Source organism: Hemicordylus capensis, chromosome 2, assembly GCF_027244095.1.
Source record: "Hemicordylus capensis ecotype Gifberg chromosome 2, rHemCap1.1.pri, whole genome shotgun sequence".
NCBI lineage: Eukaryota > Metazoa > Chordata > Lepidosauria > Squamata > Cordylidae > Hemicordylus > Hemicordylus capensis.
In genome coordinates this window covers 140593745-140609914 of record NC_069658.1, presented here as the reverse complement: position 1 = coordinate 140609914, position 16170 = coordinate 140593745, and the positions used below count along the sequence as shown (strand labels likewise).

The 16170-nt window shown below is 42.4% G+C and overlaps 1 protein-coding gene across 13 annotated transcripts in view; it reads right to left on the bottom strand.

The window, feature by feature from the left end:
* Nucleotides 1–16170, bottom strand: part of NRG1 (neuregulin 1) — an 811186-nt gene that overhangs the window by 241579 nt on the left and 553437 nt on the right. Inside the window, exon 1 of one of the 13 annotated variants that reach the window (XM_053292187.1) lies at nt 13013–13578. The exons of the other annotated variants lie outside the window; for them this stretch is intronic. Coding sequence (XP_053148162.1) covers nt 13013–13181 — 169 coding nt within the window. The 5' untranslated portion in view covers nt 13182–13578. Of the gene's footprint in view, nt 1–13012; nt 13579–16170 lie in introns of those variants that run through there. 13 annotated transcript variants of the gene reach the window in all.

Below are 16170 nucleotides of genomic sequence, written 5' to 3'. Positions count from 1 at the left end.
GTATAAGGCACCTTCCTGTGCTTCAAATCACTAGTATTAGTCACAGAAGTCTATACGTGAGTCTGCACTACATAGACTTAAAACAGGTAGAATGATTCAGTGCTGACCTTCCATTTGACATCAAGGAACAGAGAGGAAATGCTGTAGTGTGGGAATCGCTTCCCTATTTCCCTTTTCATACCTTAGCAAAGGAAGTGTTCTGTGTGCAACAACAGGATCCTGTCCTCCTAAACAGTCCTGGAAATATTACTGAAATATTAACTGGAAACACACTGAATGCTCAGATTGAGCCTTTTGCTATAGAATGCACTTCTGTTTGAAGAACTACAAGTCTTCACAGTGATATAACATGTAAACGGTAATACTTAGGTCTCACATATTTCAATACAATTCAAGCTCTTATGTTGTATCCCTTACCTATTATGACCAAACAATTCCAAGGACTACCAAAATGATTTTATTAACCATCAACTTTGATTCACAAGTTAAATTTTTATAAATGTTCTAAGGATGGATTCACATGACTAGTTTCTCCAATTGCTCAGTCAGCTGTGAAAATTGCTGTGTGGAACTCTTTCTTCTTCCAAGCTTCAGCACACATTTTGTACCTTGGGACTTTGCATAGTGGGTAGGGAGCCACACATGAATGTATGGACATTTTCATAAGCCCACGATCTACAGGGATTTTACCACTAAACATTAAAAAAGATGTCTACACATATTTGTGATTTAAATCATTACATTTTTCTAATGCACAAAGAAAGTCACATTTTAAGAAACTAAATTAAAGAACTTTTATTTCTGCTGCTGAAGAAAATGGGAATGTCTCCTAAATCTCAGATAGTATTAATCCATTAAACAGCTCACCATTAACACCCTATGTGAAATAGTTTCTTTAAAAGCCCTGTTTAAAAGCCATCTCCTTGGAAGAGCAAAAACTCTCTCCCATTGGATGAGGAGATTATGATATCAGGGGAGCTCAATCTCCTTGCAGCCTTCTGATCTGTGTAGAAGAACTGACTGAGTTGTGTGGACTTATTTTGTGCCAATTCCTTAAAATGGCTGAAAAGCAATTTGTTAAAGGAAATTCAGGAAATCTGCCATTTATAGTTCCCTGCATGATCACAAGTTTCTTCCTAAGCAATCAACATTATGTTGGAGTGGAGATGAGGGAAGTGAAGACCATGAGGTTAGGTAGTTCTGTGACTAAAACAACTCCCCATGGAAAAATATTGCCTCTTTACATAGCATGCCAGTATAGGGGAATTTTTTTTGGGGGGGGAATCCTCCCCCTTAAAAAAGGGAGGGAGGCAACTGTGCAAAAAAGTGGGGGTGAACAATTTCTGTTTCTTGCTCTTTTTGGAACAGCTGAGAATAATTTCTGTCAGGGTTAGTGGCGATATCTGCCCTCACCCCAGGGACTGAGAAATCTCTTGAAAATACAGGTCAACTGTTATTACACTTGATGATTTAACTCTGACCTCCGAGGTAAATTAGGCCTGCTCCCCTATATCATGTAGATCTTTACTATTGTGTAGCTAAAGGGCAGATCAAATATCAGCAGGTGCTGTTTCCATCCTCATATGGTAGGTAAAGTTGTATCTGTTAGATATCTGCCTGTCATGCAACTTGTTAGAAATCCTGGGCCCTCTGGCCCTTATAAGGAGATCAGCAGCTCCTTCTGCTTATGAGGAAGAAGGTTTGGACTATTGCAAAAGCCAAATAGTTGCTCTGAGGCCTAGCAGTTCTGAGATAAAGTGAAGGTTTGTCATCAAATAGCAGCAGCAACACTACCACTGTAAAGCAGTAGATTTACCAGCCATGATCGAAACTATTCTCAGTTGTTACAAGAGTGAAAAGACTGAAGAGGAAACAGGTACTCAGCCCCACCACCACATGTTTTTAAGAAGGGGAAAGGAAAAAATCAAATTAAAATATACATAAAAATACAACATTGGAGGATATCACACATTTTATAGTTTATATGTACTAGCATTGAAATTATCCTGACACACAAACAACATGGATTTCTCACTGAACACCTTTTCCCTTTTCACTGCACCTACCCAAGATTTCCATAGTTTCTTCTTTTTAGGAACACACAGGGGCATAGAGACTACTGAGCAAGAGAGGACAATTGTCCCCAGGTCCCAAGATCCCCCTCCTGCACCCAGCTGGTGAGCAAAGCCGTTTCACATTGGCTTGGGTAGGATGGACCCTCTTCTCCCCCCCCCGCAGGCATTGGCCTCTCTCCTGCGTCAGATGCAAGGGAGGCAGGTCTGGTGCAGAGAATGGGGCTGTCACAGCCCCAGCACAGTTTTATTTCCTCATTTCCTTGTATTCAATAACCGCTGACTGGGGAAAGGAGCTCCCTTTCAGTGATTCCACCAACTGCTAACAAGCTAAATGAAATTATGTCAGGGCTGTGATAGCTCCATTCTCTGCACTTGCACTGGCCCTGCCCCCTTGCATTTGACATCAGATGCAGGGCTTGGGGCACAAATGCATGCAAAAGAACATGGGGGGGAGAAAGTCGCAGGTCAGACTTTGTGCCCCAGCCCCACACAAAGCTCCCTACACCCCTGGGGACACACACACACACTTTTTCTGGTGTGCTTTTTGATGTGCTCTAGCAGAGTGGCACTATACACCACTTTTACCTTCTAGATCAGGCGTCCCCAACCTGTGGCCCTCCAGATGTTGCTAAACTACAACCCCCAGCATACCCAGCCACAATCAATTGTGGGAGTTGATGCTGGGAGTTGTAGTTCAGCAACATCTGGAGGACCACAGTTTGGGGAAGCCTGTTCTAGATTTTTCAAAATCATGGTTGTTTGGAATCAGGAAACATCACTCTTCATACTCAGAATAACCAGGCCCCAAAGACAAAAAGCTCATATGATGTCATAACAGAGTCAACATGACTGCTGCCTATTTTGGGATGTGTGGCAAAGTAGGAATTTTAAGCCTCGATTTCAACTGCATTTGAGATTTCAGCAAAATAGGCGACTTTTAATCAATTTTTGGTGAAAACAGAACTTTTATTATTATTTTTATTTTTAAGGAGACATTCCTATTGAAACAAAATATCCAAACGAAGAAACAACTGGAGGCAACACAAAACTAAGGGTCTGAATGGGGAACATTTACATAATGGCATACCGCATGAAGAATACTGGCTGACATGCTGAGCAGTCATCCACTGAGGAGAGCTGTGTCCCTGCACAGTGAGGCTGTTCCAAGCTCAATCAAAGTTCTGTCGAACAGCAGAGAGAATGCACAGGGAGAAAGGCAACATTTGTCGATTCTCCCTATCTCTGTAGTACCCATTCCCATCCAGAAATACGTCCCTGAGGTCTGTGTGACTAATATTTCTAGGTGGCAAAAAGCACTAAAGGAAGCAGGGGAAATCGGCAAATATTGCTCCCCCTCCCTGTGTGCACTCTGCAGCTTAACAAGTCTTTGGTTGAGGTCAGAGTAGCCTCACTGCACAGAGATGTAGCTCTCTCATGGCAGCGGATGGCTGCTCAATATATCAGCCACTATTTTTTGTAGCACAATGTCCATAAATAGGATTACATGTGGAAAAAATTAAAATTAAATTAACTCCTTTTGGCTAAATGAAAGAAGTAACATCTTTATGTAACTACCACATTCAATCTTGGAGAGAGACAGGGACTAAAAGTACTGGCAAGAATACAGACACCAATGGTTACAACTTTTAAGATTGCAACTTTATGAAACAACCATTAGGAAGCCGTGGGCTCACCTATCATCTCCCCTTCATTCAGGAGAATGAAGGCTTCTGCTTTCACTTTAAGAACAAACCACAGTTCTACAGTTTCCTAAGTTTGTGCATAACATGTAACTATGGTTTGTTCTTAAACAAAAATAGAAACTTTAATTTTCCTTCTGTTGGGCATGTGAGAGAAAGGGGAAGTGTGCTCCCACAGCTTCCTTGGGCTCATTCACTAAACCATGGTTATTCATGGTTGTGTGAATGAGCACATTATATGTGTAGGCACAACCATGAATACCCTGGTTAGAGGCTGTAAAGGTAAAGTGTGCTGTCAAGTCAGTGTTCACTCCTGGAGACCACAGAGCACTGTGGTTGTCTTTGGTAGAATACAGGAGGGGTAGAGGCTGTACCCAGGTTTATATGGTCATGTGAATGGGGTGTATGAGTTTCTTCTAAACATAAACCAACAAAGCAAACTAAAGAAGGAACAGAATTCCACAGTGACTAGGCATGGCTTTGATTTTTAAAAGTCAATATGAGCAATGGTTCTTTGTTGTTGTTGTTGAGCACCTCTTCTCCTATGCAGAACTGCAAATCTCTTGCAACATTATACACAGGTGGTGGGAGTCTCAAGTCCAAGAGGAAGAAATATGTTCTCTTTCACATACAGAGTCCTTTGCGCATTCATAAAAAGGGTGTCTATAGCCTCCATCAAAACTGTTACATGCCCAGATGGATACATAAGGTACACAAATTCTAACATGTACTTACTACATATTGTTGCAACTGCATGCTACAGTCTGATCCTCTATCTAGTATGTCTGATTTTTCTTCTTCAGTTTATTAGAATATCAGGCATTACAACTGGAGTCTCATTTAATGATACCTAATCTTTCTCCCTCCCTCAAAAGAGAAAATATTTTTATAGTTAAAACAGGCATAAGATAAACACATGAAGCAGCTAAATACATTAGCCATATAAGAAGTGCTTAAAATTGAGTGTTTCTAAATAACCTATGCAACTTAGCACAAGTCAATAAGTTTCAGCTGCCTAGAAAATCATTAACCCTTTTGTATTTTGTAACTCTTTATTGGAACATGGGTGTGATCCCACAACCTTTATACATGTGATTTGCCTTTCTGATTAGGCAAATGCACAGATGTTTTCAGGAACCACTAGGGTTGCATAATGTGTATGAACTAAGCTTTTGAAAATATTCCCAATAGTAGCCATAGAAGAAAACTTGTGTATTAACACAAGATACACGTTTGTACATGTGTAATCTGGTCAAAATTATGTACACAAAGACCAGAATGCCCCTTTCCTACTCATAAGACTTTTCAAAATGTTACTCCTGAAAAAGATGCACAACCAGTACCTGGATCCTACTCTCAATTCAAGCTATTTTAAAAAATATGATACCCACTGCAGTTAGCTGTCTCCTTTTATTTTTTTTAGCTATACAGTGGTCCCTCGATTTATGAACTACTCGACATAAGTATTTTTCGAGTTACAAACGGCAGTTTTAGATCCGGTTTTAGATGGGGTTTCCTCAACTTACGAATTTTACATGCGGTTTCCTTGACTTGCCTGCCTGTTTACTGCCTGTTTATTCTTGAAAAGAAATGTTCCTGTGCAGTTTGCAAGCCTTACTGGGGGTCTGGGTCTTTTTTCTAGGCTCCGGAACGCATTAATCCGTTCCCAATGCATTCCTATGGGAAACCGCTTTTCGACTTACGAACTTTTCGACTTACAAATGTGCATTCGGAACGGATTAATTTCGTAAGTAGAGGGACCACTGTATCTCTTTTACCCTTTAGTATATTTTATAGCCTATTTTATACTTTTTAGACATTTTTATACTCATTGATAGTTGTGTACATATATATAGCAACTTTCAATATGGCTCCATTATCTATTCTGCTGTATTACCACCTATGCTGGTCTCTGACTGTAATAAAGTTGATTGATTGATTGATTGATACCCACTGCACATCAAGGTCATCAAGGGAGAGCTTCGTTTCTGGATACCGCCAGCTCGTCTGGTGGCAATGAGAGGGCGGGCCTTCTCTGTAGTTGCTCCTGGGCTCTGGAATGCACTCCCTATAGCTGTTTGTGATTCAGCATCTTCAACTGCCTTTAAAGAAGCCCTTACGACACCTCTTTCTAGCCTGGCTTTTAGTAATCTGTGAACGTTTTAAATGGTTGTTTTAATGGTTTTATCTTGCCTTTATTCTATTTACTTTTGTGAACCACCTAGAGTCTTCAGAGTTGGGAAGTATATACATTCATAATATTAATAATAAAGTGGAGCATTATTGTCCCAGAGTGGAAAAACCATTCATTCAAATTGGAGTGATAGCACCTTTCAAAGTGTCCCACCTCAAATTATTACACTGGCTGAGTTCAGAAATCATATTAAACCATGATTAACCCACTGTTTAGCATCACAATCACAAGCTTCAAACCAGAATTGTGATTTTATATACTAACTTGCTCACAAACTGTGGTTAGAGCCAGCTGTGACTTGCCATGTTGGGATACAACAACTAATCCCAATTTATTTTAATCCAGGAAGAGAAGTTGCAAATTTCCTTCACTCGCACACAAAGGGGAGCAGGCAGCACATGAACCCAAGATTTTTGATAATACAGTAATCACTCGCCAACCATGAGGGTTCTGTTTGGGGAAAACCTTGCAGTTGGCAAATTCACGGTTGGTGAGCAATTGAAAAGCATTGGAAACAGGGGTTTAGGGGAATCGTGGTCACGAAAAGACGGAAAGATACAGAAAAAATGACCCCCCAAAACTGCCAAAAATCACCCGGAATCCCTTTACATCACCAATAGCCAGCAAGAGTAGTGATGAGAGACCCCCAGAAATCACCCAAACCTCCAAATCAACCCTAAACCCCCCAAAATCACAAACCACTCCCAAAATTACCATAAAATCCCACGAAACCATATTCAGGTCGCAGCTGGCAAGACCTGTCACAATTTCCCAGTTGCAGATACTCAAAACAGTGATTGAGAAAACTATGATTGGTGAGGGATGACTGTAATGCCAGTTTTAATCATGGTTTAGTGCAATGCTTAAACCCAGCCACTGTCTTCTGATCTCAGTAGTGATAAGGTGTGTCAAATGTTAGCAAAGGATTTGGAAGCAAAGCCATGAAATTAAGTTTCTTTGCAGAATTGGGAAGTGTCCAGATCTGCCTCACCTGTTTCTTGCATGCCAATCTTAGATTTACCACTTTGCGATAAGTTCAAATGAAAAGAAGACTTATTGCCCAACGGTATATTTATTACAAAAGTTTTAGCTAGTTTTAGTAATGTAAGTTTTAGGTAACATATGCTACATTACCAAATCTTTTAATATTCTGAGTGGTTAATCTCAAATACTGCAATTTTCTGCATTCTTAAAGGAACTACTTGTCCTCCTTATATGATAATCAGACCCCTCTCACACACAGCCTAAGAACCTAGTCCATTTTCCAAAAGGTTCATTCTCTACCATTTCAGCATCTCTTAAAAGATGCTGAATTAGTAGAGAGACAGTGTCAGCCTGCTTCAGAGCAAATCACTCCTGATTTGATCTGAATCAATTCAGGTGATTCGAATTGAGCGCATCTGCCTGCCTCAGAGAACTGGTTTTTCCATGGAGACCAGTCCTCCGAGGTGGGCAGATGCGCTAAGTCCAGTCTGCCCAGCCCAATGGACCCCAATTGTTAGACTAGCTCCCCCCAGAAAAAAGCACCACTTTGAGGCCCATTTTTCCAGCAATATAGGCCTCCAAACGGCACTCAAATCACCTGAATTGATTCAGATCAAATCAGGGGTGATTTGCTTTGACCCTGAATCAGGCCCTCTATTGTGAGGGTGATTCAATTCAAGGGGCAAATTGCCCCAATTCAACCCAAATCGATTCAACCTCAAATCAAATCATACACCTTTACATAAAACTCACTGCAATTCTAAGGAACTTGTCTGATTTCAAATGAGACTTGTCTCCAAAGAATAATTACTCACCAGATGTACTACTGAGATACCTGTTGCCACCAGCTGAAACTGTAACTACAATGCTTAATAATGATAATATAATAAAAAATATTTTTTAAAAAATAAGAATCGCCTTCATCATTTAGCACAAGTGCTTCATACTAACAGCTCTTATTAATATACTTTCATCAAAATGAGTAGAATTACAGATGCACACTATTGTCATTTGTCCCCATGAATTTGCTTACTGCTCAGCAGGATGGCATCTTGATTTCTGCGATTTTGGTATTATTACAATTCAAACAGTTTGAGAGAACAATAGGAGAAGACAGTATTTCACAACATTATATTACAAAGCTGTCCCTGTCCATTAAAAAGTGTTCTTATCAAATGTGTTCCCTAAGGTCCTGCTACAATGAACATTTATAAGCATCATCACATACTAGCTGTACACTATATATAGTAGTAGCATTTATTCATACACAGTTTAGTCCTTACAGGAAGGAGATTCTCCCAAACCACCCTAAAGGCTCTACAATTCAGAATTCTACAAATCAGAATTCACATTTACCACACCACACTGATTCTTCTGAGGCAACAGGCAAAGAAAAGATGTTTTTAAGCAGTTCAGTAGCTGACAGCAGGTGACAATGAACTGAAAGCTGCTCAGAGGCGGGATATTGGGAGCAGGCATTCATCTCAGAAGGACTGGATTTGTAGGCAAAGTGCATACAAATTAATAAAGATTATTCCAGAATACAAAGCTGCTCATTTTACAGGTCTGTGTTTTATTAAAGATATTATGACCTACTGGTTAAGATTCAGACTAAATTAGTCAAGATTAAGCACCACTGAAATAATGAGACAAGCTAATCATGAGGACCTTAAATCCCACTAATTTCAGCAGGAATTAATAACCATGACAAATTTAGCATGGATCCTGCAACTATGCAGTTTTGTGCACTTCTGACAGAAAAGCCATTTATACATATAAAAAATAAACCCCTTTGGAATTGTCAAATTCCACCTCAACTGATCAGTCATGAAAATTACTGCTCAGAATCTAGGCTTTGTTCAGATGTACAGTCATAGGAAACCATCGCTTCCCACAATAAGAATGAGCCAAAGAAAACTACGGGCAGGCTTGTTCTTTGAGTGGGGCAACCAGGGCGATTGCCACCAGCTCCGCCCTTCCCCAGTCCCAACCACTCCCACTCCCCCTTTTCTGCTGCTCCTTGCTTCATGCGTTCAGTATCCAGCTTGCACAGCGCCAAGGAGGTCCATCATCTTCCTTCTTGTTTGAGCAATGAGAGAAGTGAGAAGATTGCCAGTGCTGTAAGTGTTTGATACTAAATGAGAGGGGTGTGTGATTAGGCATCAAGGTGTGTGTATGTCTGTCATTTAGTATCCAGCTCCTTGGTGCTGTGAGAGTTGGATATGGCAGCAGATGAGTGTGGATGACAGGGAGTGCCCCTCGCCCCCAGCCCCGCACCCTCCCAGGAACGGCCCTGACTACGGGCTTATGTGTTCTCCCTTTCCTCTTCTCCTTTTCGAAAGGGGAAAAGTAAAACTTTGGCTTTCACTTTATATTAACAACAAATTGCAGTTGAATCTCATACCGCGCAGGAGATGGCAATGGTAAACCCCTCCTGTATTCTACCAAAGACAACCACAGGGCTCTGTGGTCTCCAGGAGTTGACGTTGACTCGACGGCACACTTTACCTTTAAGTAGTCATCAAACTGCAGTTCCCTGACTTCGTATTATTATGATTTATTATTGATTCGATTTCTATACCGCCTTTCTAAAAATGGCTCATGGCAGTTTACACAGAGAAATAATAAATAAATAAGATGGCTCCCTGTCCCCAAAGGGAGACACACAATCACAATCTAAAAAGAAACATAAGATAGACACCAGCAACAGTCACTGGAGGCATTGTGCAGAGGGTGGATAGGGCCAGTTACTCTCCCCCTGCTCAATAAAGAGAATCACCATGTTAAAAAGATGCCTCTTTGCCAAGTTAGCAGGGGATAATGGAATAGGAAACTACAGTCTGATAACTGAGTACAGTTAGAACAAATTTAAATATAAAACCAAGGTTAGATATTCTGGATTTGTTCTAACTCTAGGAAGAGTGGAGGGGAGAGGCATCGTGTGAGCCCTTGGCTCTCCTAGATTGACTTCAAAGTGGGAAAGTATGGGTTCCCATTACATCTGGATTTGGCCAGAGTGTTTTCCCAGACTGTAATGATGGTTAGGACCATGACAGTAATACAGAGTTTAATATGCATTAAGTCCCACATTCACACTGTGGGACTCCATTACCTGCCAGTGGAAACAAATATTTATATGTACCTTACTGTTTCAAAAAGGGGAAAAAAATCATTGTTCAAAAAGGAAAAAACAGTATGGTTACATGTTCCAAACCTAAAATCTGCTTTGTAAATATGCACTATAAATTTGAGAAATCAAAATTTGTTCTTTGAAAATGTAACTGGTATTTTAGTCTCTGAGAATACAGAACAACAACAACAACATAATATTTAGTACGTCAATTCACTTACATTATTCTCAGTAATTCTTAAACTGCTCAAGTATTATCCTCATATTACAGATGAGAGACTGAGGCTAAGATAATATTCCTTTTTCTAAGGCAACCTAGTGAGTTCATGTTTGAGATGAAATTTAAACCAGGGACTTCCCTTCTCACATACCAACTCTTTTTCCTACTCAGACTAATTTCTGTTTGTGTTAAGACTTTGCAAATTTCAAAGTAACTTCGAAGGATATCCAATAAGAGATATCACTTTACCTATTATACTAGTTCACTCAAAAAGATGACACATGCTTTGGCTACAATCCTAAACATATTTACTTAAAAGTAAATCTCATTGGAATGAACAGGACTGACTTCCAAGTAAACAGTCTGGCTGCTTTTTAAAGAACAAATGTCCTCTTTAGTGTCACTTTACTTGGATCCTCACAGGAACTATATTCTCTAGGATAACAGGCTGCTTAAACTAGCAGTGCCAGAAATTCTGGAAAAGTCCAACCAAAGTAGGATTTGCACTCCTCTACTGAGAGTCAAGCATTACATCCAAATGTATGCATTACTAGCAGATGCAATGACAAGCATTTGAGGCAAATGAGCATTAGAAGAATAGTGCTGATGGTTCTAGTTTTTACAATAATTTCTTCTGTTCCCTGAAAAGAAATGGTGTACTTTTCAGGTACAGCAGACCTCTGTATATCCTTACAGCCAGCAAATATGGGATAGCCTACAATACTTTTCTCAATATGAACAGGACACCTGGGGTAAAAGAGAAATGGAAATTGATCTCAACCAGATACAGGACTCTGGTATCTGGATCCTATAGAAACAAAGTTACAGTCACATCAGAAGAGAAATGTGCAAAAATGACAGACAGCACATATACAACGTCACAGCCTTCTATTCTGCATTAATCAGTTTGGAACTATCACCACCATCTAGTGAACCACTTAGCTGTGGTTATTACCAGCTTCCACCCAAAAAATGCATTGAAATGATACAATCCACTTTTACTTCCTATTCCCACAATAATTGGTGCAACACAAGCCACACTCCCAAGTCCAGTACCCTTTTTTAAAAACAATTCTATGCTAGTTAATCCAGATCACCACCTGTCCATTCTGTGATCACAATATACCAGCACAGATTACAAATTAACATTCCATCCAGTTAAAGGTATGTGAAAGTTGGAGAAAAATGTCAGTGTGATGCAATGAACATTATTTGACATGGAAGAGCTGGATTCAAACCCCTACTTAGTTATGAAAGTGTGTGGATAGCCTTGGGCAAGTCACCATCTCTCAACCTCACCTTCCACACTAGGATGTTATGAGACGAAGGCAAATAAAAATACATATGCTGCCCTGGAAGGAAGTTCAGGGTACAAATATGATAAACAAGTTCATCCCTTTATCACTCTGTGAATAAAGCAAGGAGGTTAATAATGTATGGGGTTACGAGTCTGCATAAAACTGAATACACTATATACACAAGGTACTTTAAAAGTGCTCTTAGTGTTCCTTGATCTAGGTGGCCTGGGCAGCATGAGCCTAAACATATTTACTCAAATGAGTGTGTTGGGACTTACTTTTACTTCTTAAAATTCAAGTTTTCTATGAACCCTTTGAGGTCCCCATGCCCTACTATAACTAAGCCTAAGTATGCTTAATTGAAATAATTGCATATTCTTTCCCAGTTCACCCCCTTCTTCCATCTGTTATCTCAATTATGTTGATATAAAAAATCGAAGTTCCTTTGGGCAGGAGCCTGTGTTCCCATTCTACCATGGATATAGATGGTGCTGTGTAAAAAAGGAAGTGAGCTTAACAACCAAGTCCTAACTTTGCCTTAGTTAGGGGAAGGCTAGTCTTAACAGCAGGCTCTGTGGAAAAAGAGACATGGAGACTCTTATTCAGGGCAGATCTCAACAAGAGCAAGAAACAGCAAGTGTCAGGGTGAATACAGATGACCATTTACCAAGAAGTAACTTACCCTGATGCATATACTGCCACTTGGTGTCCTGTCAAGTGGTTAAAATAACCTTGCACTCCAGGGGTGCAGACAGGGGGAAAGTTTGAGCAGCACCTTTTCACTTACATTGGGGGGCCTTGGGAGAGGAAACACTTTTGGGGTAGCAAAATATGCCTTGGAGACTTAAGATAAGGGTTATTAGGTTTGGCAGGGGTTCCGTAAAATGTGCGTGGGCGGGGGGGGGGCGCATCTGCCCTCCTGTTGCTTCCGTGGGTTTTTGATCAGGTGCAGGTTTTCCTTAGGTCCACCAAGGTAACCCGTTTACCCTGTGGTTAGATATGGCAAACTATTCCTTGGTTAAAAACAGACATCTGTATGGACTCAAGAACAGCAAGAAACCCAGGCAGCGGCAGGCAGCACCACAGCAGGAGCATGTGGGACGCTCACCAGGGGGCAGCTGCTGGCTCTTCGGAAAGTGCTGCCTGACCGAGCTAAAACTTCCTCGCTCTTTCCCTTATGGCGGGGCGGGGGGGAAAGGAGCGGGAGGCAACCCGCGGGCCGTCATCCCCCTGCCACTGGCACCTCAGCAGCAGCAGCAGCCCCGCACCCCGCTAAAGGGACGGCGGGAGTCCCAGCCAAAGCAGAGGCGGCCACCACCTGTGTGCTCCGTCTGCCCAGCCCAGGCACACGCTCCCTTCAGGGACGGAGGCGCGCCCTCCCTCTTTCCCTGCAAAAGCCACGGCGACTTACCTGGCCCGTTCTGCTCCTGAGGGGCGCCTTTCCTGCCAGCGCCCCCTCTGCCCTTCTTGCCTCTTCGCTTCTTCTCGGGAACCTCGGGCGGAGGAGAGGCGGAAGAGAAAGCAGCGGCGGTGGCGGCTGCCCTCCGCTCCTTGGCTGTTGCCCGCCGCGAGTCGCTCATGTCCAGCGCTGCTGCGCCCCACAACCTTTCCCTCTCCTCCTCAAGCAGGCTCCTCTCAGCTGCGCCAACAGAGGAGCGACCCTTACGGAGAGCGGCCGGAGACAGAGAGAGAGAGAGAGAGAGAAAAGTTCTTCTCCTCGCTTTGCTGTTCCCCGGTGGTGGGTTCTCCCCCCACCTTTTTTTCTTTGCTCCCCTTACAGCTGCCTTTGGCGCTCGCGGCTCTCACTGTGTCCTGGCTCCCATCCCTCCTGCTGCAGCCTGAGAAAGAGCGAGAGGGGGAGAGAACTCAGAGCAGGGAGTTCCTGTAAGGCTTTGGAGCGCGCGCGGGGGGGGGGATTCCTCTCTGCCCGCCCCAGGCACCCACACACGCGCCGCTTGCCGGGACGGGAGGAGCCTGAGCGCCCCCCGGGGGCAAGAGGGTGGGTAGGAGGCGGAGCTGCAAGCTAAGGCGCGGACGCGGAGGAAGCCCAATAGAGGTCGCCTCAGCTGCGCAGCGCCGGGCGGTCTAAGCGTGCGGGGCGGGGCAGGACAGTACAGGAGTGGGTAGACCGAACACGTTGGGACCCGGTGTCGAAGAAACACACCTTGGTTTGGCCAAAGTTGCCAGCAGTTTTGCCGTTCTTCTGCGGAGTTTTTAAAAGTCACCACCACACATTGACAGGGGCGCTGGGCATCTCTGTTGGGGTGCCCAGCCCCAGGAAAAGGAATCACGCCTGAACTAAGAGGGTTGGGTTTAAAAAAAAAATAGCCCTAAAAGCTATTCAAGCCTAATGTCAAATAAGCCTCCTCCTCCTCCTCCCTCCTCGAGATAGTAAATCTGTGGTCTGTGACCCTGAGGGCTCACTTGATTGAATGTTCTTCTAAAATAGGGCTGAAAATTAGTAATGGGGATAAGGGTTCTAAACTTGTCCACACTGATATCTAGCTCTCGAAGTGCTGGAGTGTTGTTGTTTGTTTTGTTTTCTGTAAGGATGAACATTTAATCATGGGAGCCACGGCTTGAAGTCTGAAATAAGATCAAAGTCTAAGACACTTAGCTTGGCTAGGTCAGAATAACTCAACCTAACATCTCCTCTGGACCCTGCCAGCTGCTCAAGCTTCAATTTAGGGCAATTTATTCAACAAGATTAGGGCAACAAGATTAGACTCCCCAATACAAACTGGAGAGATGATGTGATTTAATGGTGAGCTGTGAATTGGAGAAATCCTTGGCTTCAAATGCCAGCTCTTCACTGCCTCATAACTTCAAGTTCCCCCTTCCCCCTATGAAAATAACAATACAATCCTGCCTGACAAGGTTCCTGTTTTTGCATATCTATATATGTCATTATATTATTATCATTATCATTATTTCACTACTGCTCATAACTAAATACTCAGTCTCCCCCCTACCTTCCATCCTTTATCTGTCTCCAGTTCAAAAATTCCTACACACCATTTAACAAAGACCTTACCTAGCCTATGTTTTTGAAGCTTTTACTATTATTTATAGTATATGACACACACACACACACACACACACACACACACTGTATATACAAATAGCACTGAATGTTAGTTATATCCAGAAGTGCTCTTACCCCTGGACTTTGGGGCCTAAGCCCAGGGTCTCTACACCCCTTGAGGGCTCCCAAATCCTCTTTAGTCTGTCCTGGGTGGAGTGGTTTGTGCCTTCAAGAACCTATGTGTTAAAAAATTATGATTAACTTGCAGTGGGTGAGGGAGGACTGACATAGAGTTAATTACTTGCTGAAGAAGAAAAAAGAGTAATGATCTATGGTGGCATAAGCTTTTGTAACAGACATGCACCCCAATATTGAGACTGGGCTGAGACTGGCACACCTAAATCAACTGATATCAGTAACTGACATGCACCACAATGTAATGTGGGCAGTTCAGAACCGCCACCACACCATTGTGAGGCTCTAACACACATGCCCATAGTGTTGTAGAAGAGCAAACTCACACTTGCATGATTGCAAGTCATGTGCTACTTGCATAAGAATAGTGCAATTAGCACATGACCTGCAATCACTTAGGTTGAATAATAGTGGAACAGCCCTTTTGTGCAAGCACCATGGGTGTTGTGTATTAGAGCCCCACAGTGGCATGGGATGTTCTGAACCATCTACATTATTCTGCAGGGCATCTCAGCTGGTAAGTTTAGGTCTACATAGAGTCAACTGGCAGCTTCCTATGTTCCTAACTGGTTAGTCTGATAACCTGGCTGTTGTCTACAAAAGTTTTTTCTAAAATGGCACAGCCCTTTTTTGACATTTTGCTATTACACAGTAGTATTTCAGTAGTAGCAAGAGTGTATTTCTATTATTATATCACTTAACACCAGTTCTCTGCCTGTGGCCACTTTCAGACAGAATGTTTCTTTCTTGAGGGGTCCTAGACTGAACTGCTTGGGGAGTTATAACTGAGCATCCACACCTAGCAGTTTTTGCGCTACCTCATCTCACTGTTTTCTGTCTGTACCAGGTACAGAGCATTGCAGAACATTGTGGATTGGGGTTGTGTGGAACCTCTCCTGTCCCTCCCACTGTCACCACTGCTCCACACCACCCTCTGGTGCTTACAGTGGATGTGTGCAGATAGCAACCTTCTCTCACTCTGGAGCATGGAATAGAAGACAAAAACAGAAGAAACAATGTTTGATGTCCTATTAACTGTCTCCTGCATCTCCTTAATTAATCTCTTCCTGAAATCCCACCCAATCATTCCCTTTTTCTCCTGCCCCATTGTTTCTCTTTAATGACTTTGGTGCAATCCTATTCACACTTTCCTGAGAGTAAGCCCTATTGAACATAGTGGGATTTACTGTCAGATAAACATACCTAAATTATACCGAGACCACCCTCTCTCTCTTTTCAAAAAAGATGTTAAATTTCTGCTCTCACACTCTTCCAAATATTGGGGTGGGAGGAGCGAATGAGTGATATGGCACAAGATCATAATAGAACTAAAATGGTTATCTGGTCTA